We start from the raw sequence: 15,184 nt of genomic DNA on the forward strand, positions 1-15,184 counted from the left end.
CCCTAGCTCCCCCAAGGTCAAGTCTGTCACCTCCAGAATATCATCCATCCATCTTGCCCTTGGTCCTTTTGCCTTCCACTTTCCCTAGCATCAGCCTTCTCCAGGGTATCCTGTCTTCTCATTATGTGGCCAAAGTACTTCAGTTTTGCCTTTACCATTCCCTCAAGTGAGCAGTCTGCCTTTATTTCCTGGAGTATGGATTGGTTTGATCTTCTTGCAGTCCAAGGCACTCTCAGAATTTTCCTCCAACACCACAGTTCAAAAGCATCTATCTTCCTTCGCTCAGCTTTCCTTATGGTCCAGCTCTCGCAGCCATAGGTTACTACAGGGAATACCATTGCTTTAACTATGCGGACCTTTGTTGTCAGTGTGGTGTCTCTGCTCTTAACTATTTTATCCAGATTTGTCATTGCTCTCCTCCCAAAAAGTAAATGTCTTCTGATTTCCTGGCTGCAGTCAGCGTCTGCAGTAATCTTTGCGCCCAGCCCTTGCCATTTTTGTTTGATACCCTGTGATGATACTATTAAAGCACTAAAATAACAAAAGCTATGATACAACCACATGCAGGATAAGATGTCTGTCATGAAGGATAAGATGTCTGTCGAATGTTATCTGGTCCCACAATCCAACTTTTGGAGCAAGTGCTCTCTTGGTAAGCCTTGATGTCAGCTGTGACCAAACACTGGGCTAAGGCAAGCTAAACATAAAAATAAACGTCGTGTTATCCAGGACGCACACTAGCCTCAGCAATTTCCTTAACTCTCAGCTGTAAGGCATATCCATATCATATTCCTCCTTTCAAAGTTATCTCCCACATTGTATGAGCTGAAAAAAGGGGGAAACCCCCCCCCCACCACCATGTAGCAGCCTGAACAGTCCGCCCCTTCAGGTAGCAACACTTGTGCAGTAGTTCCTGGGAAAGCTTAGGCCCTATTGAGTGGGTACTCAACCAAGCTCTGTGTGCTGTTGTAAGGAAGGTGGGGATCCTGCTCTGCTGCCTAGAGAGAAAGCACAAATCACCATTTCTGCCTCCTGACCCTCTCGCCTCAGGTGGCACAGAAGAGAAATCTGGGCCCAATCCCTTAAGGTGCAGTGCCTAGCCCAGGGGTGGGCAACGTGTCTTCCAGGTAGATATTTTGGGCTACAATCCCCATAAACCAATGGTGAAGGATGATGGGGACTGTAAGCCGAAGCAGCTGGAGGAGGACCACAAATTGGGTGAGGAACCTCGGCCCATGGGCCAAATTTGGCCCACAAGGCCTCCCCCTCCTCCTGCGAAGCCACACCCCCTTCCCAGAGCTCCACCCTTGAGGGAAGAGAAAGGAGCGGGAGAGCAGCTCCGAGTAAGTTCCAAGGGCCGCTCCCCCTCGTTCACTTCTCCCCAATTAGGGGAACGAAGGAGGCTCCGCACTGAGCCAGCGACTAGGGGCGCAGGCAGGCAGGGGTTAAACTCTCGGGGCGAGCGCCGCCCTCATCCGCTCGATTTCAGGCTGCCGTCATGATCGGAGCTGCCAGAGTAGCTGGACAGGGCGGCTGGGCAATCCCGCCGCCCCACTTCGCAGAAGTTCGGGCAGCTCCGAGGCCCCGCTGTGCCTTTAAGAACACACCTTCCCGCTAACGGAATTTCAGCCCCGGCCAAAACTACCTCAGCAACCGCTGGCCAATGGCATCCCTGCGAAGAACGGGGGCTTAGGAAGAAGCCTCCTGATTGGCACAGGAGCTGCGTCGGGCGCGCTCGCGTGTGAGGTAAGGCGAGTCGACTTCTTTCTCACCGGGGCCTGAGGGAGGCGGTGGCTGCTTTGCTTCGCCTTCTTCCCCTCCCCGCCCCCTGGGTCTTCGCTCACTCCCCACTCACCCCCCACCTCGTTAGTCCTAGTAAACTGTGCAGCGCTCCCCCACAGCCCACTTCCCCGCCCCCGGTGGGGCCTGTGTTCCGCCGTCCCCGTCCATTTCCACGTGGTGAGAGAAGCCCCTTGCAGGTTCCCTGATGCTTATGTTAGGATGACAAGAGCCCCAAGTGTGTGGAAGCAGTTTAAACACACGCTCTTTGCCCTGCCACATGAATTGCCTCGGGACGTGTGTTCAAGCCACGCGTGGCAGCTTTCTACAAACTTGGTGCCCTCTAGGTGTTTTGGACTACAACTCCCAGCATTCCGGAACAGTGGGGCTTCCAGCTACTCCTAAAAGTAGCCTTGCCCTTTAAAATCAGTGAGAAAACATCTTCACACAGCATCATGAATTTAAGTTATTAGAATGTAAGCCTATGCGGCAGGGTCCTGCTATTTATTGTTTTACTCTGTACAGCACCATGTACATTAATGGTGCTATATAAATAAATAATAATAATAATAATAAGATGAAGAAGAGCCATGCTGGACTAAAGCAAAGGCCTATTTTGTGGAGCATAGAGGTAAACCAGGTGATTAGGCAAAGTCCATAAGCAGGACATAAGTGCACCAGCACCCAATTTGCTTGCTCTAGTGTGTTAAGATCAGTTTATCATCCCAAAGAGAGCGGCTTAATTTACCAAGCACTTTTCAGTTTAATCTTTTCACAACAGCCTAGTAAAGTTTTGTTGGTTGTTATTCCCATTATACAGATTAGGGCAGGGGTGGAGAACATGTGGCACTACAGATGTTGTTGGACTCCAGCTCCCATCATCACTGAACACAGACCATGCTGGCTGGGGCTGGTGAGAGCTGGGAGTCTAATAACATCTAGAGGGCCACATGTTCTTTGCCCTTGAGTTAGGGTTTAAGGTCAACAGAATCCAACTTGCCCAAAGCCATCCTTTGAGCCTTTGACTGAGCTAGGTTTTGAACAGGGGATTCTCAAGTTGAGCTCCCAATCAGGGTTACATTTGCTCACCTTAGCCTAGCAGGTAGCATCTCATTTCTATGTAGGTGCAGAGGCTAGTGCCTGGTGACACCAGTAATTTAACAAAAGATGGAAGCCCAATACCATTGCTGCTGGACCATGCTGGTTCTACCTGGACTGGCCCTTCTGTAGTTCTAGATCACAGCCCTCTGGTTTCCTCACCAATTGTTTCTTATTTTCTCCGCTTTTGTGCACATTTACCCATTCTAAAAGGTCTCAATGCCTCTCCTAAAGTTTAGTATTTCTGCCCCTGCTCCTTTTGCCTTCAGTCCTGCCCACCACTGGAATGTCCACTCCCCCAGAAGCTCTCTGTAATGGAATTCAGTGCTTGAGCTAAAAGAAGTTCTTCACCCTTGCATTATTAGATACTTTCTATTTTCTAAGTCAAAAGGCAGTTTAAATCAGTCTCTACCTGCAGCATTGCTTATGGTTTACCCTTCTCCTTCAGATGTCTGCACACCCTAATAAAAGAGGGAGAGAATTGACAGGGTTCCTCACCTCCCATCCACGTGCAGCAATGGAGACAGAACTGCTGCTGGCTCCTATCACTGCTCTGGAGATTGTGAGAGATCACCTTGTAGCAGGTGGGTATCTTACTAATTCCTAAAATGATGGACCAGAATCCCCTGTTGAGCTGCCAAACTCTTTTACTAGTGGTACTGGGGAACAATGGCTTAAATCCAACACCATGCAAGCAGATTTCTCTTTCCTTTTTTCCTCCCTGGAGCTCTCTGCCTGCCATTCAAATCTGCTCTGGAGGATCCCCCCACCAACCCTCCGGAGCAGATTTGGGGCTGCAAGGGGAGAAGGAAATCATTCTGGCAGCAGTTTCTGTTCTGCCGGTGGACAGCCAGGGTCGGATGCAAACCGTTATGTCAAATGGGCCAAATATCAAGCCATGACCTTGATAACTCAGAAAGCCAAGCATAAGCCGGTCTTAGGCTTGTCTTAAAGCCACGTTTCTGCCCAGCTGATCAGACAACCAAAACAGGAATTGGGACAAGGGAAACTGACAGAATATTACAGGGTCAAGCACCATGGCAAGGGAAAACAAGCAGGAACCCAAAGCTCCTGCAGGCCTGTTGCTTAGGTCTGACACAATTGCTGCCAGGAAAATGTTATTGATAGACATTATAGGAAGGGTACCAATTCATCATCGCAAAGCTTCTGGTTTCACTGGGTGTCTTATCAACTTCAGTTGGTAAGTCATCTGTGACCTTATTTAGGGAAAGTAGTCCTGGTCTCAGTTATGCTTAGTAGTTACATCTAGATTGGGCTACTATGTGTCTTTGAAGGAAACTTCAGTGGCTTCATTCTGTAGCAGCTGAAGTCCTTATTGGGCCTAAGCAGCAGGATAATATTACACACTCCTGTGCCAAATGCATTGCTTGCCAATGCATTTTCAGGCTCAATTGAAAGTGCTAGTTTTGACCCTAAACAGTTCGGGTCTTGGTTTTTTGTAGGACCACCCACACAGCCCTGCAGGAACCTGCCTATGTGTTAAGATCACAGGCCATGCACATTGGCTTGCCACCAAAGTGGGTAAGATTGATGAGTATAAGAGATAAGACCATTGAATTCCCTCCTAAGAGATATACGATTGGCCCCATCAGTAGCTGCTTTTAAGAGGGTTTGAAAAACTCCTCTATTCTCTCTGGCTTTTAATTTAAAAAAATTATGGTATTCACTGCTGATGGATATTTTGAAATTGTGTTTTATTGCAGCTGATTTTATTTGAAATTATTTATATTTAATATGATTGTATTCATATGTTTGCTGTATAGTTTTTATGTAAATTAATTAAGTTGCGGGGGACACGATTACAAAGGGACGATTCAGGAGAATGATTCCAAGGGCTGTAGTGGTAGTAGAAAGGCTGTATCTGAAGCAGGATCACATCTGGCCTTGATGCAGCCTTCATTTTAGGAGAGGACACTGCTCAAAGTGTCTCTGGGCTGGCATGGCGGTTGTGTTGATCATGCTCGTGGGGATGGAAAGAGGGTTTGGCACTTCAATGTTCTTCCCACATGGTGATTCTGGCCTCTTGTCTTCTTGCAGGTGAAGGGCCTAACATAGCCATCTACACCCTGGAACCTGATGCCACCCAGTCAGTCAGATGCTGTAAGCAGGTCCTTCAGAACTCTAATGTCCACGGTGTCAAGGAGCAGCGGAACGTGGCTCCAGAAGCTAAAGAATCCACCACGCTGGCTGTATTTGGAGGCAAAGGCCTTGTGGTTGTAGAGCTCACCTTCCAGGGTGGTGCAGTGAACCTCACTGAGCTCTTTCCTTTCCGTGAACTACATGACTGGATCTGGGACCTGCAGTGGCTGGAAAGCAGCACTGAGACACCCAGCCGTGTGGCTTTGGCCTTGGGCCACAACTCCGTGGCACTCTATGATTGCCTCGGCCAGAGGGTCCTCCAAGAAGTGCACTGCCAAGAGAAATGCATCCTCTACTCTGCCCACTTGGTTGGAGCCAGCTGGGACACGTTGGCTCTGGTAGCTGGCACAGTCTTTAACCAGTTGGTGCTCTGGTGTGTGGCTGACCCAGCAGATGACACAGGCAGGATAAAGCCCCACAGCCGGATCAGTGGGCACAATGGCGTCATCTTCAGCATCTGCTTCTTGGAGAGCAAAAGCATCTTGGCCTCTGCATCAGATGACAGGAGCATACGGTTGTGGGGCATCAGCGACCTCAGAGCAGCCCCTGATCATGTCCCGTGCTTGTTGGTATGCTATGGGCACCAGTCCAGGGTCTGGTCAGTCAGGCTGTTGAGTGACCACATCATCAGCATTGGAGAGGATTCGGCTTGCCTCGCGTGGAACTATCAGGGCGAGATTGTCCACAGCTTCAGAGGACACAAGGGCCGTGGCCTTCGGGCTGTGGCGGTGCATGAGGAGCAGGGCTGGGTATTCACGGGTGGGGCTGATTCTGGCATTAGACGCTGGCAGCTGAAGGGACACCGTGCCAATGGGAACAGCCTCATGCCGCTGAATTTCCCATCACCTCAGCGAAAAGGATCCCCTAGAGCAGTAAAATTGCTGGATGTCAACCATCTCCTCGTCCTGATTGACACTGGGGCTCTCTTCACCTATGACTTGACCTCTAAAGCCTGGACATTCATCCTAGAGGATGCGGCCTATCAGTCCTACAGCCTCCTGGCAGTGTCTGAGCTTGCCAGCGGCGGCGTTGTGTGTGCCCTGGGCAATCTGTCGGGACAGGTCAAAGTATTTCTTCTCCGTGACCCCGCACAAAGCAAGGAGCTCAGATTGTGTGAGGGGAAGGTGCACAGCTTGAGTTGGTCCGCCTTTCCAGGGCAGGAGCCCAGCACATGCAGTCTCTTCGCTTCTGGCTCAGCCGGCACTCTGCTGTGGCTGGAGGTCTCTTGCCGCCCACTTGAGGGAGTGACTGTGGTGGTAAAGCAGCGTTTCCTCCTGCCCCTCTCCAAGCAGCGATGGCACACCTGCACTGCCTTCCTGCCTCAGGGTGAGTTTCTGGTTTGTGGGGACCGCAGGGGCTCCCTGATGCTGTTTGCATGCGGGTCAACTTCTAAGCTGGAGAAGGCAGCCCAGGGAGGAGCATTCGGCTGCTCTGGTTCAGAGGCGATCTGCGCGTCGCCTGGGCTCGCCGTTCCCATCGGAGGGGAAGAGCCCCATGCAGACGGCCCCGTCTCTCTGCTCTTCGGGCTTCATGGGAAGCTTGGCGTGACTTCTGTGACCTGCCACGGCAACTTCATCTACAGCACGGGCCGGGATGGCTGCTACCGCCAGCTCCAGGCGCAAGGCCGGCAGCTCCGGGCGCTGAGGAAGCAGAAACCGTTTAAGGGTCTGGAGTGGCTGGAAGAGCTCCGCTTCGGCCCGGATGGGAGCATGTGGGTCCTGGGCTTCCACGCCGCCCACTTTGTGCTCCGGAGCGCCAACAACAACGAGACCCTGCTCTTCATCCCCTGCGGCGGGGGCCACCGCTCCTGGAGCTACACCTGCCATCTCTCCACAGAGGCCTTTGCTTACGTCAAATCTGGGGACGTTGTGGTGTACCAAAGTAGAGATGCACCCAGCGGACAGTGTGTTCTCAAAGGGTCTTTGCACGGACGGGAGCTGACATGCATGTGCCACATTGGAACTTTGAGGACAGCCGGGCAGGAGCTGGTGAGCATCCTTGCCACAGGAAGTGAGGACAACGTGGTGAACATCCTGGCCCTCGGGGCGAAGTCTCGCTCGGTGACCCAGCTAACGGCTATTGGCGACCATATCTCAAGCGTGAGAGCTCTAGCCGTGGCCGAGGACAGTGCTGCTCAGCCAAGGACGGGAAGCTTCTCCGCCATGCTTTTCTCAGCTGGGGGCCGGGCCCAGATTGAGTGTCACCGATTACTGCTGGGCCCTAACCACGGTCCTAGCAGCAGCAACGTCGTCTGTCAGCTGGTGCATGTGGCGTCCCATCGCCTAGATGAGCAGTGGGACCGCATGAAGAATAAGCACAAGGTCATCAAGATGGACCCAGAGACCAGGTAGCAGCAGTGGCCTTTCCCAGTAGCTGGTTACCTTGGGCAGGGTCATGGGTAGGAAGAAAAGACAACCTGCACTGGGGATATGATTGATGCCCATATAGAGAACGTGAAACCTGAGCCCTCTGTAGCTTCAGGGATAGGCTGAAGAACTACCAAATTACACACATTTGTGTACAGAAACATTTGCTTCCAGTTGATCTCAAAAATAATTCCCCTGGCCATTCAGTCTCTTTGACATGTTATAAGCCAGGGGGTGGCAGCGGGGGGGGGATTCTTTCAGCCCTGGGGGCCAAATTCCAATGCGCCCCCCGGGCCTGAGATTCCCCACCCCTGTTATAATCATTCCCCTAAATGGTACAATTAGTTTATTGCTTAGGTTGTGCATGTGTGTTGTTGCAGGGCTTGGGAGGCTCTTCAGTCTAGTTTGGTTAACAGCACTTCACGTGTATCTGGAATTCTGCATGAAAAAGACATTTGGCAACTAGAATTGTTCACAGGATTCTGCAAATTTGGGGATGGGGGAAAGGCTGCAGAACGTAATTGGGTTTTTTACATATATACATGGACTTGTGCTGAAAAGGAAATATGGGGAGACTGGGCATTAAGGAGAGCACTGCAGCGTAACAAATCACAGAGCAATGCTGAGAAACTTGGGGGACACACCATTGATTTGGGTTCTGATTTCTTAGCAGATAATCCCCTGAATATTTTAAAAGATTTTTTTCTCTATCTGTAAGTAGGATGTCTAGAAGCATGCACTTCCTTAAAAACAAAAACCGAAGCAGTGATATTTAGCGCAGGGTCGTGTGTGTGCATTCCACGATTCTTCAACAGCACCACCCAAGGTTACAAATTGGCACCAACCACTAAACTGCATCCTGAACATCTCAGCGGCCGTGTTTCTGGCACTTAAGGCTGCAGTACTCTGCACCTTTATCTAGAACTCTTCTGTGCGGCTGTGAAGAGAAGTTGGAAAGGTGTACACGCAAGGCCTTGTGGCGTCTCAGAAGCCAGAACGGGGGGAGCTGAACAGCGGATTTCTAGAAAAGATGGGAATGTCTGCTGAGTCTGTAGAAGTCCATCACTGTATAGCGGCAGCATGTCGCCTTCAGGCTTGTTTAGGGAAGCCTTTCATTGCTCTGGAAGCTGCCTCTAGATGGAGAGTCCCAGAGAGGGTGACTGTCCTCCCCTGTGTTCCAGGTATATGTCTATTGTGGTGCTGGCTGGTCCAGAGGATGCAGAGCTGCCGAGTCCCTTCCTCTTTCTAGCTGCTGCTTGCAGTGATGGATCTGTCCGGTAAGAAGGTATCGTGGGCTCTTCTTGTTAGGGCCCCCAATGATTGGAATGGGCTCGCCTGCCTGCTAGGCAAAAATGCAGAGATGGTGGAGAAGATAGAAGGAAGAGGGAGAAGAGGAACGGAAAGTGGACTGGCGGGGACGGTCAGTGTGGCGTAGTGGTTAGAGTGTTGGACTGGGAGTCAGGAGATCTGGGTTCTAATCCCCACTCGGCCATGGAAGCTCACTGAGTGACTTTGGGCCAGTCACAGACTCCCAGCCCAACCTACCTCACAGGGTTGTTGTTGTGAAGATAAAGTGGAGGGGAGGAAGATTATGTATGCCGCCTTGGGTTCCTTAAGGAGGAAAAAAAGGCGGGATATAAATGCAATAAAATAAATTAAAAAATTCCCCACTGCAGCCCTTCCTCCAAACTGGAGCAGGGAAAGCGAACAGCATGAAGCCAGAATGGAGCTGTAGCCCTGGGTACCCATGCGGAGGACATGTCTCTCTTTAAAGGCTCTCTTTAGCCTCCTTCCCTTTACTGACTATCTGCTTGCATGTCTGTATAGGCTCTTCCTGCTGCTTGAACATGCTCAGAAGCTGCGGCTTGTGGCAGAGTCTTTTCACCATCAGCGCTGTGTCCTGAAGGTGGCGGCGTTTGCACACAAGACCACTAACAGAGGAAGGTGAGAATAGAGCAGCTACATCACCACAAGATCTAGTGATGGCCACCAATTTGGATGGCTTTAAAAGGGGATTGGATGAATTCCTGGAGAAGGCTATCAATGGCTACTAGCACTGATGGTTATGTGCTACCTCCAGTATCAGAGGCAGTAAGCCTGTGTCCACCAGTTGCTGGGGAACATGGGTGGTAGGGTGCCTTTGCACCGTGTCCTGCTTTGCGGGTCCCCGGTTGACCACAGTGTGAACATAGTGCTGGATTAGATGGACCCTTGGTCTGATCCATCATGGCACCTCTTATGTTCTTATTCCACACACAAAATATTACCTGGATAGTTGTAAAGGGTTGGGCTGATCTGGCTGCGAGGACCTAGGAAGGTAATTCCACCAATGCATTTTGCTTTCACAGGAGACACTTTTTGGGCAGCGCAGCCACTGACGGGAGCATTGCATTTTGGGATATCACTCCTACCCTTGACCATGCTGCGGAGGTGATAAAGGCAGGAAGCAGGGAGATGGAGGTTCTTGGTAGGTGATGATATTGGCTGTCGTGGTTGTAGACCTATAAGGCTCCCTTGTTGCTTGTGATCTTCCCACGCATATTCTTGTCTTGCAAGTATATTACCTGACAGCTCAGGTCAGCCATATGTTCCCCTCCAGACTTGTATATTTCCACTCTATTATTGGCTTGCTAATTCATGCACCATCTTTCCATAAAAAATGCCCAACTAAAATTGTGGCGAACAGGAACAGAACCTCCAAGAGAAGAATAACCAGGCCCCTCTGTGTTTTTCAGCTCTGGGAACCCCCGTCCTGACTGTTCAGGCTCACAGCTGTGGTGTCAATAGCCTCCTTGTCCAGGAATCAGCGGACGGGCATTTTCTTGTGGCCAGCGGCAGCGACGACGGCTCCATTTCTCTCAGTGTTATAGCTGTGATTGCAGAAAGTGCTGTTGATCAGGAAGCTGCTGCTGGGACTGGCATCCGAGTTCTCAGCAAGTACTCCAGACTTTGTGCTCATGCAGCTCACGTGACCGGCTTGCAGTTCTTGCACCCAGACCACCTCCTTTCTGTTTCTGTGGACCAGCGTCTGACACTCTGGCGCCTTGGTGAGGACAGACTATCTTTTGTGTGCAGCAGGTTCTGCCACGTGGCTGATGTGGCTGCTCTAGCATGTTGGGAAGCTGAGGAGCGCAGCTATCGCAGTGCGATATGTGGCCAGGGCCTGGAGGTCCTCTGTTGCCATCTGGGGGTGCAAGGTGCAGAAATAAAAGACGGTGTATGAAAGAGCATGAAGTGCAGTTGCCTTATTCTGTTAGGATGCTGAAAAGTAGGAGTGACTGCCAGACATGCGGAGAGCCATCGTGTGACAGCTGCAAGGGCTGTAAGACTACTCCAGCCCTATCTTCACGGGGAGGCCGCTTCTGCAAGAGCAGCCACTCAGATACTATCAATCAGGTGCCTGTTCCTCCTTCACCAGTAGCTGTCTGGTTAGAGGGCCCGGTTGCATCCCAGTTTAGCAGGCTGTCCATGTCCGAGATGCTGAATGTCATAGCAACCTAAGCTCACCTGGTGCCAGTCCCTTTGCCTACACCAGTTTGAGAACTAAAATTTACGGATCTCTGCCCTTCCTTACGAATAGGTCTTGGCTCCTAGCCTCCTCTTCTGAAGACTTAGGAAGCGGCTGCCTTAGAGGCCAGGTTAGACCATTTGTCCATCTAGCCCAGTGCTGTCTACTCTAACTGGCAGCCACTCTCCAGGGTCTCAGGCCAAGAAGGACCTTCCGCACCACTAGCTCCCCCAATCCTTTTAGTTGAGCAAGCTGAGGATTGAACGTTGTTCTGCATGCAAACCGTGTGCTCTGCCCCTGTGCTACAGTCCCGCTCCCTGTGGCTGCCTTCCCCATCCTGGTGCCCTCCAGATATGTTTGGGCTACAACTCCCAGCATCCCTCAGCCAGCATGGTCAATGGTCAGGAATGCCGGGAGTTGTAGTCTAAAACATTTGAAGGGCACCAGATTAGGCAAGGCTGAGTTATGGTATCCAGATGGTCCTCCTAATCCTCCCGTAATATGTAATAGTCAATAATGTTTTTGTAATCTGTCAGACACCCACATTTGGGAATCATGGACCTGACTGTTCTAGAAAAGACAACTCTTGAGTTGTGGCATTATGCGACTAGCAGGGGTAGGATGGGAAGATCCATCATTTGATCCGTGTTCAGAGCAGGCGGTGGGATGCAGAAGGAATACTCCGGAGGGTATGTGGGCCATGTAGCCCTTCGTACACCTGCCAAGTTTCCCCATTGTTGTGAGTGCCCCTTGCTCTCCTGGATACACTCTTCACCCCTCCCTCCAACCCACAAGTCTCTCCGACTTGGGATCTGTCACGCCTCAGATCCCATAGCTATGGCGCTAGCTAAGCTAACCTAGGTCTGGCACACCTCTTCAGAGAGTAGGATTTGCTGGGTTGCAGAGCAAGCTCCTGGCCTGCGCTCAATAATTCAGCAGTTCAGCTTTGGGCTGGCTGGGGTTACTGTCTCCCCAGCAGCTGCATGCATATTTCATGGCCCAGGCTGCAGCGACAAGGGAGGTCACGCCAAGGCCCTTTGTGTGGAGGTTCAGCATGTGGGTGCTCCAGTCGTGCACTGCTGGTTCTCAATGGGCCTTGGTCTGTTCAAGCTCCAGGGTGAGCTGCTGAACTTACGAACCAGAACGTTGTCCCGAGCTCCACAGATTGTGGGACGCGCCTGGTGGTGCTCACAGAGGCACCACCACCACCCCGGAGTAGCAAAGCTTGGACTCTTCTCCGAGAGGAATTCACCCTGGGCCAGGCCTCTCCAGGCGTTGTGTTCAGCACCTTGTAGCTGCCGCCACCGAACCTGGGATGCGACAACTGGGTCAACTCAAAGATGCCGTTCCAGCCACCCTTCACCCCCAAGACCAGGCGGAGGCAAGTCATCCTGAAAGAATCCCAGCAGCAGATGGCCCCCTTGGAAGCCACAGGCACGCTCCCTTCGGTGGGTGGTGCTGTGGTCCCAGGCTTAGCCCTGCCCACAGCCAGTGTTACCACCCACCCAGGCTGTGCCATGAGGATGAGTGTGACCCCGGCCTTCAGGAAATGCCCAGGCTTTGCGAGGATCAAAGAAGAGCCTGCCGGAGGGAAGTGCGCAGGCTGCCTGGCGAAGGTATGCAAAGCCTTGGTGAGCCTGGTGCTTACTTGTGGGGAGATGGCGTAGATGAGTAGCTAAGGGGAGGAGGCAAGACATTAAATCTCAGAATTGCTCAACATTCAGGATAGCAAACTGAACCAGGTTGCTGTCAAATACGGTCTTTCACCATGCAGCTGGGGTGATGCTCTAAACTGTGAAGATCCAACTCCAGGCCTCTACGTGCCAATTGTTCATTCCTACCAAGAGTAAGGTTATTAGGCTACACATGATGCTCAGTCTGAGCAGGCGGAAGGAACGGTCTGGAGCTGTTTCTGGATGTCTCTATGCTGTGGGAGCAGTTTTGCTTATTGGCTTCAGGGACAGACAGGAGGAGGGAACTGGCCACTGTGAAGGCTGGGGAAGGAGTGTGTTGGCTGAGGCGGAGATGCACTTGCAGGATTGTACAAGAACCTGCAGTTGCACTTGAAATCCATTAGCAGGGGTGCTGGAGGATATGGGTGGACCCTGATTAAAGTATATAAGATTCCACACACACACACTCCTACTCCCTCAAAGGCAAGGCATATGTTTTCCTGATGTTGTTTTCACCTGGTTTGCTTGCATTCTGTTCAGAATGACTAGTACAAAAATTGCTGCTAGCGTACATCAAAAGTGCAGGACACGGAATAATGGGCTCAAGTTACAGGAAGCCAGATTCTGGCTGGACATCAGGAAAAACTTCCTGACTGTTAAGAGCAGTACAGCAATGGAACCAATGGCCTAGAGCGGTCGTGGGCTCTCTCACACTAGAGGCCTTCAAGAGGCAGCTGGACAGCCATCTTTCAGGGATGCTTTAAGGTGGATTCCTACACTGAGCAGGGGGTTGGACTCGATGGCCTTATAGGCCCCTTCCAACTCTAACATTCTATGATTCTATGAAAACTGTGCCCAAGAGTTACCCACCAGTAAAAGAGAGAGTTTGGGGATCTGTGGGCCATGTAGCCCTCTTCCAGGGCGCTCAGTAGCTATGAGGCTGCAATGCACTGCACAACAGGGCTAGTGTGTGCACACATCACAGCCCAAGAATCACAATCCATCTTGCACCGATTTGCAATCCCTACTGCTTTCATGAGCTACACCCAACGTATCTGCTATTCTTTCTTTTTTTCATATCCAGGTAGGAGCAGCAAGCAAACACCAGAATAAAACGGCTTCCAAGTCTCCATTAATCACAAGGCAAAACAGGATGGCTCTTCCCCAGATTCCCAAAGGACGAGACAAAGACTTTGGTGAGGCTCTGGTCTCTAACCCCCACCCCATCTATTGGTAGGATTACAGAGAAGCTAGCCTTAGGCTAAAGCAGGGATGGGCAACGTTGGGAGATTGGAGGACTACTTTATCCCTGAGACCCTGGTCCCCATGGGCTGCACAACCCTGCAGCTGCCCAAAAATAATAAAATGTATTTTTAAATTGTGGGTACAGAGCACCAAAAGGATCAACATTAGATTTCAAACAAGCTAATTTTGACCTTCTGGGCACTCCATAGCCACTACAGACTCACTCCCTGCTGGGCCAAAGCTCCCTTGCTTGTTCTTTGTGCCACTTCTGAGGAGAAAGCAACAGCTTCTAGTGCTGCTCAACCTTGAGGCTGACATATTTTCTATCACTGGTGTCTCTCAAGAGCACTGGTGTCTCTCACCCCAGAGCAAATTTAACACCTGTGTCCCTCAGAGCCAAGGCCTCTCAGGAGCACAGTGGGCTTCCCTCACATCAGCCCACCCATCCCCAGGTGTGTCCCCAAGAGAGTCCCTTGCCCATGCTTGAGACCATTGAGCCCAAGCCCGGAGCTGAGTTGCTCTTGTCCTGTCGTATGCCTTTGCTAACACTTGCTCTGCTCACTTTTCTCTCTGCCTCAGAGACACCCGGCCAGCAGCTGCCAGGTCTCCCAGCCTACTCCTCTTCCTGTGCCAAAGCGGCCCCTTTGGGCAACCATGACATGACACCCTGGACTGGGCCCTCTCAGTCAGAGACCTCCTTCCATGCCCTTTTCAAGCCCGTGGTGTCCTTCTTGCACACTGTCCCTTTCTCGGCAGCAGGCACGCCTGGCTCCTGCAGCTACTTCCCAGAACTTGGAGAGAAGGCCCCCACAGCCAAAGAGGAGCGGAGGACGACGGCTGGGCTGCTCCAAGGCAAGGCCAAGCACAAGGGCCGGAGCAGAGCTGGCTTGCCCAGTCACCTCCGGAGCAAGTGGCAAGGGGTGACCCTGCCCCCGGTGCCCAGCATCACCAACCTCAACTTCAGCCGCAATTTCACGTTCTCATTCTTTGAGCTGCCCCCTCATCAGAGCCGGCAGTGCTGGCTGCAACGCCAGCAGCTCATTTGCCTCTTGATGAAACAGTTGAAGTAGCAAAGGGCCTCAGGCAGCAGGTGCAGAACGAGAGGAACAGCAGCCAGAGGCAAGACTTGGAACTGCCGCTTTGCAGTGCGGGTCATAGGAGACCATGCTGAACTCACCCGCAGTCCCCATAGAATGTGGTCTCCCATGGTGCCAACAGTACCAGTGGGCACAGCAGGGCAAAAGGAAGTGGATTCACACACACACACACACCCCATTGGTTTGCCTCGGCTTTCCCTTGTAGTGGCATCTCAACACCAGTTGGTTGATTACAGCAGATGCTGAACAGCTTGTCCA

At 51.6% G+C, this 15,184-nt stretch overlaps 1 protein-coding gene across 1 annotated transcript; it reads left to right on the forward strand.

The window, feature by feature from the left end:
* Nucleotides 1-1,700: 1,700 nt before the first annotated feature.
* Nucleotides 1,701-10,754, forward strand: WDR6 (WD repeat domain 6). Its single transcript, XM_063122087.1, has 7 exons — nt 1,701-1,746; nt 3,326-3,461; nt 4,936-7,384; nt 8,585-8,680; nt 9,231-9,347; nt 9,752-9,870; nt 10,139-10,754. The coding sequence occupies exons 2-7, from the start codon at nt 3,326-3,328 to the stop codon at nt 10,624-10,626; spliced, it is 3,405 nt and encodes a 1,134-aa protein (XP_062978157.1). The 5' UTR covers nt 1,701-1,746; the 3' UTR covers nt 10,627-10,754.
* Nucleotides 10,755-15,184: the final 4,430 nt, after the last annotated feature.

Source organism: Elgaria multicarinata, chromosome 3, assembly GCF_023053635.1.
Source record: "Elgaria multicarinata webbii isolate HBS135686 ecotype San Diego chromosome 3, rElgMul1.1.pri, whole genome shotgun sequence".
Classification (NCBI taxonomy): Eukaryota; Metazoa; Chordata; class Lepidosauria; order Squamata; family Anguidae; genus Elgaria; species Elgaria multicarinata.